This window comes from Crocuta crocuta, unplaced genomic scaffold (assembly GCF_008692635.1).
Source record: "Crocuta crocuta isolate KB4526 unplaced genomic scaffold, BGI_CrCroc_1.0 scaffold273, whole genome shotgun sequence".
Taxonomy (NCBI): domain Eukaryota; kingdom Metazoa; phylum Chordata; class Mammalia; order Carnivora; family Hyaenidae; genus Crocuta; species Crocuta crocuta.
In genome coordinates, this window is record NW_027529425.1 from 3,295,042 (window position 1) to 3,307,486 (window position 12,445).

Below are 12,445 nucleotides of genomic sequence, written 5' to 3' on the forward strand. Positions count from 1 at the left end.
CATTAAGCAACGTTAACATTTGACAGCGAACAGGTAAGACTGACTTGGGAAGACTACAAACATCATGAAGGTAAGAAGACTTTTTATTATGTTTCCCCAAGAGATGCACTGTGATATCCTCTTTGATCATCTAAATGTGTCATCAAGGCACTTAAAAAATTACAACTAGATTCTCACAATTGAATAATGAAGACTAAATGTTAATTAAAAATATACAGTTACATGAACTCAAGAACTTGAGGGAGCTACCCACCTGCTTATAAGTATAATTGACATATAAATATAATAACAAAAGCCCATCTTGAAAATGTAAACAAAATTATATTTACATATATGTAACACCTGTAATCTCATCACAAAACTTTGTAGGAAAAGTATGTTTTGAAAAATATGACTATTTCAGAATGATTTAAAATAAATACATAAATATAAAATATAAAACTAAATATAATCATTATAAGAGCAAGACTTTTAAAATCAATGAAACTTATTGCATATGTTAGGCTACCTATCACAATCCTTTCACTCTAATTTTATGTTTTTGAAGTACTTCCCTCCTAATCTGTGTCCCAGTGCATAAAAAAATGGGACCTCCAACTTCTACCTCAGAGGAGATTCGAATTACACAAGCTGAAAGATTTGATGGTGCCCTAGGAAGGGAGGGACCCTAAACAAAACCCTGATTTCTCATTGTCCTTTTGTGGATTCCTAGATGTATCCCCAGCTCCTAGGAGTACAGCATGATAACTCTATTCAGCTCATTCTAGAACACTCTAGGTTCTTCCAGATTATCTGCACAAGAGACTCCTCTCTTCCTTCCTCATGCCTGTTGTTAGCGTCTGGATGGACTTCCTGCTGAAAACCTGCATCTCCTCTGGGCTCTGGAATTGAGAGAAAAAGAGGATATCTGATTGCAAGGAAGCAACTCTCCAGATAGAAAAGATTATTCACATTTCCAGTCAATTGTATTCAGAGTTTGGGCTAATTTATAAATCCATTTTTATCTCTAATCCTTCATTCTAAACCTCAGTTCATTTTCAATTATGCTTCTTGGTCTTTGGTGACCCTGACTCCAAAAATTTCTTACTATGGTGAAGGTCAGGCCCAGTTATCTGCATTATAGCCAGGACTCTAGGTAATTCTCCTCAGGGAGTAACACAAGTGGGAGAGAATGTTGCTTTAGACTCAACGTTTACCTTGGTCCTTTTGTACTCCTTACAGTCTGAACTAATAACCATACTACAAACATCACCAACACATCAGCATCATGAACCACAAGACCAGATGCCTAACCTCTCATTCAAACCCTGGATTCTAATGTTTCACCTCACCATAACACTTAGTCCTAAATTTGGTCATTGCTATAATGGCCTGAGTGCCTGTATCACCCCCGAATTCACATGTTGAGATCCTAACCCACAAGGTGATGGTGTTGGGAGGTAGAACCTTTGGGAGATGATTAGGTTATGGGTGGGGGCCTCAAGAATGAGATTAGTGCCCTGATAAAAGAGACCCCAGTGAGTTAGCTCTCCCTTTCCACTGTGTGAGGACACAGTGAGAAGGTGGCAGTCTGCAGCCCAGAAGACAGTCTGGCATCTTGCTCTCAGCTTCCCAGCCCCCTCAACTGTGAGAAAGAAATGTCTGCTGTTCATCTCTGGTACTTTGTTATAGGAGCCTGAACAGACTAAGGGAGCTAGTGCACACAATTCAAACCAATCTTTACTTAATCCTCTCCCCAAATCTTAACTATGTGCCGATCACAATAAGCCATGCCCAAACTGGTATTTCTTCACCTTCACTCACTCTGATAGTCTTCCTTGACCATAAACCTGAGAGGAAATATGTAACTGAATAAGATGGGAGACTGTTCCAGAAGCAGGCCAGGTGAGGTGAAGAATGCCCATGTGGTCTGGCCATCAGCAACTTGCTCGAAAGCAAATTTGGATGAAGACCTAGCTAGTCATAATTTCTCTTTTATTACTGGATAGGTAGGCTGTTTCCATCAAACATCGTATTGTTAGACATTTACTTTGTTGTAAATGAATCTCTGTAGTTAATATCTCTCAGGGATGGCAGGCCAAAAATGAATTAAAAAGAGAAGGTCAAAGCACAGTATATGGAAGAATTGAGAACTTTCACTTTCCACGTGAAAAATCAACATTCATCAAAGCTGTCATCCGGGCTCAATTGCTTTGGATGCAGTTGTTTCAACCAAGTCCTTGCCTCCGTTACAAACTGGTTTTCCTGAGGTCTGGCACCCAAATATCTCCCTGAGGTCATGCCTGTGTGTGGCTGTTGGCTTGTGGCTGGGACATGAGTCAGCGTCTGGCTGTGTGGCCGCCCCCACTTCAGTGTGTGGAAGGCTGATGTGTAGGGCGGGGTGGGGGGCCAATGAGCATGGGTCCAGCAATTGGATTCCTCCAATTTCCTAAATGGACAATAAGTCATTGTGCCTCTACCTTTGAAGACAGACCTACCTTCCCTCAGGCCGATGACCTCAGGCCTCCATGGTGCCGGGCACTCTAGGGCAGGAGGGTACGATCTCGCCCCCACACCCATAGCTCTGGATCAAAAGTCTGAATCTGGAAGACAGACAGCCGCCTGAGAAGACAACCTCCAGGTAGGCCCCCCTCCCTCTCACCATCCAGGCTCTCATTCTTTCTCATCCCAAATCCCGTGTTCCTCCGTGATCCCCACTCTCTCCCATGGGACACTCCCCACCCAAATCCCCACAGTCCACCCACCTCCTCGCACTCTTCCCGGGTCACCCTGGTCTTCCAGCCCATGGATCGGATGAATTGGAATCGGAGTTTGTGGAACAAAGGGCGCTGGGAGCGGTTCTTCCCGTACAGGAACGAAAAGATGGCCTGTTTGGGGGCCTGGTTATCCTCTTCCATATCACTGGCTAGGTAGCTGGAGAGAGATGTCAGGTTGCTGGTCAGGAGCAGGACAGGAAGGATCCCTCAGCTTCCCAATAAGGACACAGGCTACCCACTACCCAGTGTCCCCAAATGCTACTCAGGCACCAGGAAGGCACTGCTGGGCAGAGACTTCTCCCACCTTGATGACAAGACCGAACTCGGCAGGGAAGTGAGATAACATGTCCTACCCCATTTCCCAGCCCCACTCCCACTCCTTTCCCTTCAACGTGTCTGTGCCCACACCTGTCTCCCCGCGGAGTAGGGATGTGTATATATATCTCTTCTGCAGGCAGGAGCTGAGTCTGCTCTATTTCTGCAGAAATGGGCTTTCCTACCATCTGACTATAGGACTTGGTTCATGCAGGTGCATTCATTCAACATGCACTTCTCTCCCATCCCTCTTTCTGTCGCCTCATGGCCCCTGGCACGTAAGATACACTTCGGAAGTTTTTGTTCAGCGAATGAATGAGTGAATGCTTCCTCTCGTGGTCAAGTGCAATACTGATTACCTCATAGGCTCAAAATAACTTAAACATTTGCAAAATGTAAGGTACTGCATTGAGTGTTTGGAGAGAGTGGAGGTATTTTGACAAGACCTGCTTTCAACAGCCATCTAGGGATTGGGGAAGGGGGTGTGGGAGGATGGATAAGAAATAACTGTAGTCAAGGGGCGCCCAGGGGGCTCAGTCAATTCAGCATCAGACTTCGCCTCAGGTAATGCTCTCACAACTCAGCTTGTGAGGTAGAGCCCCACTTCGGGCTCTGTGCTGACAGCTCAGAGCCTGGAGCCTGTTTCAGATTCTGTGTCTCTGTCTGTCTCTGCCCCTTCCCCACTCATTCTCTGTCTCTTTCGCTCTCTCTCAAAAATAAACATTAAAAAATTTTTTAAAATAACTATAGTCCAAAATATCCATGAGACTAGGATTGTTTTTTGAAAATGTTTTTTTAATGTTTGTTTCAGAGAGAGAGAGAGAATGGGAGAGAGAGAGAGAGAGAATGAGTGGGGAAGGAGCAGAGGGAGAGGGAGACACAGAATCCGAAGCAGGTTTCAGGCTCCGGGTTCTGAGCTGTCAGCACAGAGCCTGACGTGGGGCTTGAACTCATGTACCGTGAGATCATGACTTGAGCCAAAGTCGGACACTTAACTGACTGAGGCACACCAGCTCCCTGAAAATGTTTTTTTAATGTTCATTTATTTTTTAGAGTGAGAGAGGGGGAAAAAACATGAGTGGGGGAGGGGCAGAGAGGGAGGTACAGAGGATCCTAAGCAGGCTCTGCAATGACAGCACAGAGCCGGATGTGGGGCTCAAACTCACGAACCATGAGATCATGACCTGAGCCACCCAGGTGCCCCATGAGATTAAGATTTTAACAGAAGCACTACTAGAGTACCGAGACCAGGGAGGTTAGGGGAGCATCTGAAGATTTGGGGGTTGGAATCAACTTTGAGGACAGGCCATTTTCTTCAGGTGCATGTGTAAAATCACCTGGACAGAAAACACAATATAGAAACAGAGAGAAGGGTACTTGGCAGGTTGGGTGGAGACAGTGGAGAGGGTTGGATCCAAACTGGGAGCGCTGGCCTTGCCCAAGAACACCACTGGCTGGTGAAGTTGGAAGATGAAGCAAAACGGTGCTTTGGAAGGACTTTAGGCACTTAATGCCCACTGGCTTGGGGACAGATTTGTATGACAGCAGTGAGAGCATTTACACTAGGTCTGTGCTAAGTCCCGAGGGCCTGAATAGAGAGGCATTTATTTGTGCTGGGAATGCAGAGGAGGAAGACAATGATGTCACTTGGGATTGCCCCGGGAAAAGACAGACGAGGATCAGAACTGGCTGCCTCTCTATTGGCGTGGGCCAGGACGGTGCACTTCTTTCCTTCCCTCCTCTTCGGAGGGTTGTATGTTTTCTGTTCTTCCATCTCTTAGCTGACATTAAGGTTGTTTGTGTTTACAATGAACAGTGTAAAAAACAATATGCTCTAATCCTGTCTTTTTTATACACAGACTAAACAGTTAAGAAAAAACAGGTTAAAAGATAATCAGTTACACGGGTTTAAAAAAAATAGATGAGGGGCACCTGGGTGGCTCAGTCAGTTAGGCGTCTGACTCTTGATTTTGGCACAGGTCAAGCTTTCATTGACTGTGAGTTTGAGCCCTGGGGTGGACTCTGTGCTGACAGCGCAGTGCCTGCTTGGGATTCTCTCTCTCCCCCTCTCTCTCTGGCCTTCCCTCCCCCTCAAAATAAATAAATAAACTTAAAAAATAGATGAAGGTTAGATCCCACTTCGGCCCTCATCCTCCCAGGGTACTGAATGGTGTCGATGGACGAGGCAAAATACTCACAGTGCCAGGAAGAAATGAATTCGCTGGTACTGCCAGGAGAAGAGGCCAGCACGGCTAAAGTAGGCGATGACCATGGACAGGAGATACTGATGGAGAGAGGAAAAAAGCCATAAGAGAGAGGTCACATCCCAGGGGAGGGAGAAGAGTGGGGGCAGGGATGGAAGGCCTCAGCAGGTGCTTGTGCTCCCACATGTCAGCTGAATCTTCTTATTTGCTATCAGTAGGTTGGATGCAAACTCAGGAAGTCAAGGGAAGAGTTTTGGTGCTCCCAGGGGAGCTTGGTCTGCTGTTTGGGGGGGCTTGTCTGTAGGATGGGCAGCATCAGGAGGGTCTTTGATACACTGGAACAAAAGGGCACCCCCAGGAGCTGAGAGGAGAGGGGGCTTAAGGTGACAACAGTCAGAGAGCCACAGCGGGGGTTCAGATCCCAGAGGATCTGCAAGAAACCATGAGCTCCAAAAGGGAACTGCTCGCAGCATCAGGCTGGAGAGAGAAGGAGAGCTGAGGGCTCAAAAGGCATCCCCCAGGACACATGTTGGAGAAGGAATGCATCTTAGTGGAGAGTGACAGACAATACCTTGTCAGATACCCTTAGTTTTTTGTCCCAGGCCAGGAATCTTTTAATGACAGGATCTTCTGTGAAAAGAAGGCATGTGTTACTTTGGGAACCAGAACAGGGTTAGTGTGGGAACATTCAAGAGTGAAGAGAACGATGCTTCCCCTGGGAAGTCTGCAGACTCTGGCCAAGGGTGAGGCTGATGGGCAGAGGGGAGAGAAGACCACTCATTGGCCAAGAAAATATGGCAGAACCCTTGCAGGGTGGCCGAGAGAGATGTAGGATTCGGATCTTAAGTCAACAGTGATGCTCTGTCATCATTATGTGCCGCTGCAGAGACCATAAAGTCATTGACCGTCACTTTCTCATTTGACAGTGACATCAGGGTATAGAGATGGCCTGTCATGCCCCCTCACACAGATGAAGGCATTTAGATTCAAAGGCCAGTAAGAGCTGAGTTATCTCAGGGGTATGACTGAAACCAAGCTTTCTTTTCCCAAGGACAGACCCGTCTCCAAGTGTCACCTAATCCTCTGCCATTTTTAAGTGTCCCCAATAAGGGATCAATATGTAATCCTCCAAGGATGGAGAGCTCAGCAGCGAACAGAGAATTCTTTTCCATTAGAAGAGTGTAGGCATTGGAAGTTTCTTGTTTTTTAAGAAAAAAAAAAGGGATAGGATTGGAGGGTGCTCTTCCTACCCAGCAGCCTGTTGAAGACCTCGTGGTGCTCAGGCAGCACTGAAGACACCCGCTGTCTCTTTAATTTCATCTTGAGTCCACACAGTGTCTCCACATACCAGATGTCCTCAGCCCCTGGGAATGTCTCCTCCTCTGACTCCTCTCTTTGCCTCTTCGAGCCACAGGAGGAAGGCGAGGAGGGGGAGTCTATCCAGGGGACGGAGGGAACAAACCAGGCTACAATATAGAGCTTCTGTCTTTGGAATTCAGCCATTGGTCACCCAAGCTCCTCCCCCCTCAACCCACACCTCCCCTTCATTCTCTCTGACCTTGGAGACTATGGGCCTCTCTCAAACTGTCTTTCCACCTTTTTGCTTTGTCGCTATCCATCAGCCCCCATTCATCTTTGCCACTGTTTCATCCCCCTGTCCTCAAAACTCTTCCTCATTATGGATAATTTCTCACATTAGAATAATGGAATAGTGGAATAATTTCCTCTCTTCCTTTCTTTCGTTTTAGGATCTCACTTCCTAACCCTCCATCCTTGCCTCCCCTTCCCCCGGTTTTCCTTCCATGAGGATATCCTCGTCCCCAGTTCCTGCGCTTTCCTTCCCCAGTCCCTGGCTCTCTGAATCTCTCCTGTCGCACGAACCCTAATCAGACACTCCTTCCTGACTTCTGTACCCCTTGCTCTTTCCTTGTCAACCCTCTCACGCCCCTTCTCCCTTCCACTTCCTCACCTGATGGTCCAGGGATTTCGTTCACTATCACCTCGAGGGGGTACCCTGAGGAGGCAAGATCGGGGCTCTGGTCCTCAGACTGGGAACACGGTTGACAACTGGTCATGAATTCTCCCAAACTCTTTCTTCCCTTCCAGAAAACTTAGACCGTGTTCTGCTCAAACTCCTCTTCTGGATTCTGGCTGAACACAAGCCCGTTATCACTTCTCCAAGTGGGGGAAAAGCGAGGAGTGAAGAAGAGCTGAGGAGATGCTGTTGTCCACCTCTGCTGCCAAGAGCTACGGAGTCTGGTCCTTCCAATCAGGAAGGTCAGAAGCCTCTGATGTCATCGGTCATTCCAGCCTAGCAACCAGTTTGAAGGAAAACACATGTAACTGCCAGATGGATGTCCACTCTGGAGATTGGGGTGAAGAATATCTCCTGCCACCGACCCAGCTTCGGGCCGTCCTCCAAAACTGGCCTTCAGGGTCTGGACCCCTCTCCAGCAGGTGCCGGGCTCCCTCCATGATGAACTTGAAAAATCTCAGGTTCTCCCTGCCCCCTCTATTCCTCTTTCAGGGAGCAGTCTAGCTGGAGAGGGAGGAAACCAACAAGGACATTTAGCAGAAAGATAAGACCTTGCGAGAGTGAAATTGGTCTGTAAAGAAGGTACCAGGGACATTGATTTGTTAGGCTAAAAAGTTAGTTTAGAATGCTCAATTTGACAGAGCTCCTGTGTTCGATGTTTACTGACACTATGTTCGTGATTTTGGGCTGGGGGGACATGCATGCTCTACTGAGCCCAAGAGACTTTTTGGGGACCTAAAATCATAGAAAGCTGTACACATGCTCACACACGCTTTTGATGGTGTCTGTAGCTTCTGAAGTCTTATGTATTGCCCCAAACTCACCCCTCCATTGCAGTTCACCAGCTCTAGTCTGCAGATTGTGAGCACGTGTATCACTCTTGATCCAGAAATTTCACTACGGCTTGTGTATCCTATGAAGAAAATGTCACATGCACAAAAAGACTAAATGGGAAAATCTCCAGGACAGAATCTGTTTTATTGAGGAGGTGGGGAGATACATGAGAGGGTAGATGCAGTAATGCAGTCTCTGCTTTTCACTGGGGCATCTGAAGCTTGCCTTCCCTTCCCTTCCCTTCCCTTCCCTTCCCTTCCCTTCCCTTCCCTTCCCTTCCTCTTCCCCTTCCCTTCCCTTCCTTTCCCTTCCCTTTCCTTCCCTTCACCTTCCCTTCCCCTTCCCTTCCCTCCTCTTCCCTCTCCTCCCTCCCTTTCTCTTTCTCTCTATCTTTTCTCCCTTCCTTCCTTCTTTTCTTTTCTTTTCTTTTCTTTTCTTTTCTTTTCTTTTCTTTTCTTTTCTTTTCTTTTCTTTCTTCTTTTTTCTGTAGCAAAATAACATAACAAAATTTACCAGTTTAACCATTTGTAACGGTGTAATCCAGTGGCACTAGGCACACAGGTGTTGTGCTGTTGTGCTACCATCAGCACCATCCGTCTCCAGAACTTTTTTTATCTTCCCTGAAACTGCAACTCTGCACCCATTAAGGAATAACTCCCCGTTCTCCCCTCCCCCAGCCCCTGGCAACCACCATCCGACTTTCTGTCTCTATGGACATGGCTGCTTCCAGGTGCCTCCCACCAGTGTAATCATGCAGTGTGTGTCCACTTGTCTCTGACTTGTTTCATTCAACAAAATGTGCTCAAGCCTCATCCCTGTTGTAGCATGTCAGAATTCTTTCCCTTTTAAGGATGCGTAATATCCACTGTGTTTATACATATTTTTGCATGTTCCTTTTAAAATAATAATATAATATACATATATATTTACATACCACATTTAGTTGATCCATCTGTTGATGGACACCTGGGTCATTTCCACATTTTGGCTCTGAGTCTTGCTTTCCATCCACTGTTTGAACTTTGATGAGAAGCACATCTGTTATTCACAATGTGCCTAGAGTTTTATTCTGTATTTTCATCCCTTATGTATTTCTAATTAGCCCGACCCAAGCATAAGTGAAGTCATATCAGTTCACCTGGAAAAAGACACGGAGGGTTCTCAAAACAGAACTACTATAGTATCGGGCAACCCCACTTCTGGGTATGTCCCGAAAGGAAATGAGAACAGGATATTAAAGAGATGCCTGCCCTCCTGTGTCCACTGCAGTATTATTCACAACAGCCAAGATATGAAAACGACCTGTGTCCACCAATGGATGGAGGGATAAGGAAGATGTTAGGTGCACATACAGAGAGCTGAGGGATATCCTGCCATTGGTGATAACATGGATAGACCTCGAGGGCATTATGCTGAGTGAAATACGCCAGACAGAGAAATACTGCATGGTATCCTTTATATGTGAAATCTTAAAAAAAAAAAAAAAAAATCAAACTCATAGAAACAGAAGGTAAAAAAGGTTGCTAGGGTCTGGGGGGTGGAGGAAATAGGGAGAGGCTGGTAAAAGGGTGCAAACTTTGAGTGGTAAGATAAATGAGGTCTGAGGATCTTGAATAAAACACAGTAGCTACGTTTGTTAACACTGTATTATATAATTGAAATTTTCTAAGGACTTCAATGTTCTTTCTCCAAAAAAGGTGAGCGTGTGAGGTGATCGATACGTTAATTAGATGGGATGAATCCTTTTGTGGTGAATACATATATCAAATCACCATGGTGTACACTTCAAATATCTTTTCATTTTATATGTCAGTTATGCCTGAATAAGGCTGAAATCTTTAGACAGTAGTTGACCCAATGCACAGGGACTGAGTGTCTCCTTTGTTTGCAATCATCAACTTTCAGACTTAAGACGAGGTCTCAGAGAGCATGCAGGCAGCCTTGGGGTTCCAGCGCAGCATCCTTGGGCCCAGAACCCTCCCAGGGGTTCCCACTGGTGGAAAAGGCACTGCCGTGTGAAGGACACGTGACTCATCCCTGGAGAAGTTCAAGTGCTAGGAAGCCAATATGCACTTAAATTTCATTCATGGGGCACCTGGGTGGCTCAGTCAGTTGAGCATCTGACTTCGGCTCAGGTCACGATATTACAGTCCATGAGTTTGAGCCCCGTGTTGGGCTCTGTGCTGACAGAGCCTGGAGCCTGCTTCAGATTCTGTGTCTCCCTCTCTGCCTCTGTCCCCTCCCCTGCTCATGCTCTGTCTCTCTGTCTCTCTCTCTCTCAAAAATAAATAAAACATTAAAAAAAATGTTTTTTAATTCATTCATGATGCTTTCAGCCATCATAGCTGATTGCGTACTTCCATAACAAAACAGAAGTCTGCTCTTCCTCCCAGTGAAGCTTTCCAATATTAGAAGGCAGATATTCTGTCCCTATTAAAATATATCTTCTGTGCCAAGAAAGCCCAGATTACTTTGAAGAGGGGGATTCCTCAAGATGCTTTGCATAGTGCTTTCTTCCCCAAGCCCCCCACCTTGTCCGGATGTGCCACAGTTAGGCAGAGCCCATCCTAAGACATGCTGTGGGTACATTGCCCAAAAGTGGACTAAGCAGCTCAGACGGGGGAAAAGCAAACTATCACCTCTCTTCTGCCTCTTCCTCCCTCAGAGACGGTGTCATATAACAATGGCTGTAGCGAGACTATAGGATGAAACAGAAGTCTGCAAATCCCATCCTTCTGGCATGAGGATCACATGGAGAAAGTAATTGAAATGCAGATACCGGGATCCAGCCTCATTGGCTCTAGCTCAGCAGAACTGGGGTAGGGTCCAATTTAGCTTACTTATTTTTTATTTCATTTTTTAAAGTTTATTTATTTATTTTGAGAGAGAGAGCTCTGAAGGGGCAGAGAGAGAGGGAGAGGGGGAGAGAGATTCCCAAGTAGGCCCTGCACCATCAGTACAGAGTGCAATGTTGGGTTCAAACTCATGAACCATGAGATCATGACCTGAGGCGAAATCAAGAATCAGTCATGGGGCACCTGGGTGGCTCAGTCAGTTAAACATCCGGCTTTGGCTCAGGTCATGATCTCATGGCTCCTGGGTTCAAGCCCTGCATCAGGCTCTGTGCTGACAGCCAGATCAAAGCCCGGAGCCTGTTTTGGATTCTGTGTCTCCTTCTCTCTCTGACCCTCCCCTGCTCACATTGTCTCTCTCTCTCTCAGAAATAAATAAAAAACATCTAAAAAATTAAAAAAAAAAAGAGTCAGTCGTTTAACTGACTGAGCCATCCAGGTGCACCTAACTTATTTACTGATGCACATTCAGATTTGGAAATCTCTCTGTGGAACATGCCACCCAGGTCAGGGCAATAGGGTTCCTTTTTTTAAAAAATGTTTATTTATTTGGTGGGGGGGAGGGGCAGACAGAGAATCTCAAGCAAGCTCCACACTCAGGGCAGAACCCAACATAGGGCTTGATCCCATGACAGTGAGATCGCAATATCAAGTGTAGGATGCTTAGCTGACTGAGCCACCCAGGTGCCGCAGAGCAATGGGGGTCCTAAAGAAAGCAAAGCCACTATTGGATGAAATAAACTATGATCTGGACCTGATGTGTCCAAACCGTGGCCAGGCCTTGAGTCCAAGGCTGAGTGGATCTTCAGAACCAACCTTCAGTCCTCTGGCCAGCTTACCAGTGACAGCCTGTCTAGCAGGCTGGGTGCCGATTTGGATACATAGACCCACGAGCAGAGTTCATCCCAAGTGACTGTGCATGTACCGGTGAGAAAACTGCCCTCTCCACTAGGAAATCCTATCTCGCCAGGGGCTGCTCACCCCGGCCTGTCATTCCCTAGTGAGTGATGCTCTCTGTACTTCCCTCCTGTGACGTGTAAGACATAGAGAAACCTCTAGGAAGATGACTCAGAGTGTCCAGACTGGGGAGATGGGAAGCGGTTCTTGATACTACCTCTAAGATCTGGTGTCAGATGCTCATCATTAAAGGCAAATCATGGCCTTTATCTTTTATACTCCCCTCCAGCATGGCTGACACACTCTCAGTGGGTCCTAAAATCAGGTTAGTTTTAGTCTGATATCATTGCGTCTTTTAAGTGTTATAAAATGTTGTCTACACACCAATGTGCCCATTTATGTTTTCAAATCTTGTTTTGAGATAAAGATTTATCCTTTAGAAGATATTTTCAGGAGGATTATCTCATTTTCTTTGTTGAGTTGAAAAGTCAGTGTTCTGGGATTTGTCTTTTTTTTTTTTTTTTAATTAATTTTTTTGAAAGAGAAGCAGGG

At 46.0% G+C, this 12,445-nt stretch overlaps 1 protein-coding gene across 1 annotated transcript; it reads right to left on the minus strand.

Moving 5' to 3' along the window:
• Positions 1 to 510: 510 nt before the first annotated feature.
• On the minus strand, positions 511 to 7,412 carry SPDYE4 (speedy/RINGO cell cycle regulator family member E4). Its single transcript, XM_077758750.1, has 7 exons — positions 7,245 to 7,412; positions 6,526 to 6,741; positions 5,847 to 5,905; positions 5,270 to 5,355; positions 2,745 to 2,913; positions 2,478 to 2,582; positions 511 to 881 (listed from the first exon to the last, which is right to left on the minus strand). Exons 1-6 carry the CDS (start codon positions 7,348 to 7,350, stop codon positions 2,523 to 2,525), a joined length of 696 nt encoding a protein of 231 aa, XP_077614876.1. The 5' UTR covers positions 7,351 to 7,412; the 3' UTR covers positions 511 to 881; positions 2,478 to 2,522.
• Positions 7,413 to 12,445: the final 5,033 nt, after the last annotated feature.

Bases quoted from the DNA above. Each gene is read 5' to 3' on its own strand.
- SPDYE4 (XM_077758750.1), bottom strand. From the start codon at position 7,350: ATGACCAGTTGTCAACCGTGTTCCCAGTCTGAGGACCAGAGCCCCGAT. The intron at 2,914-5,269 runs GTGAGTATTTTG...ATCTCTCTCCAG, and splicing joins ATTCATTTCTTCCTGGCACT to CTACCTAGCCAGTGATATGG. The intron at 2,583-2,744 runs GTGGGTGGACTG...TCTGTCTTCCAG, and splicing joins CCCGGGAAGAGTGCGAGGAG to ATTCAGACTTTTGATCCAGA.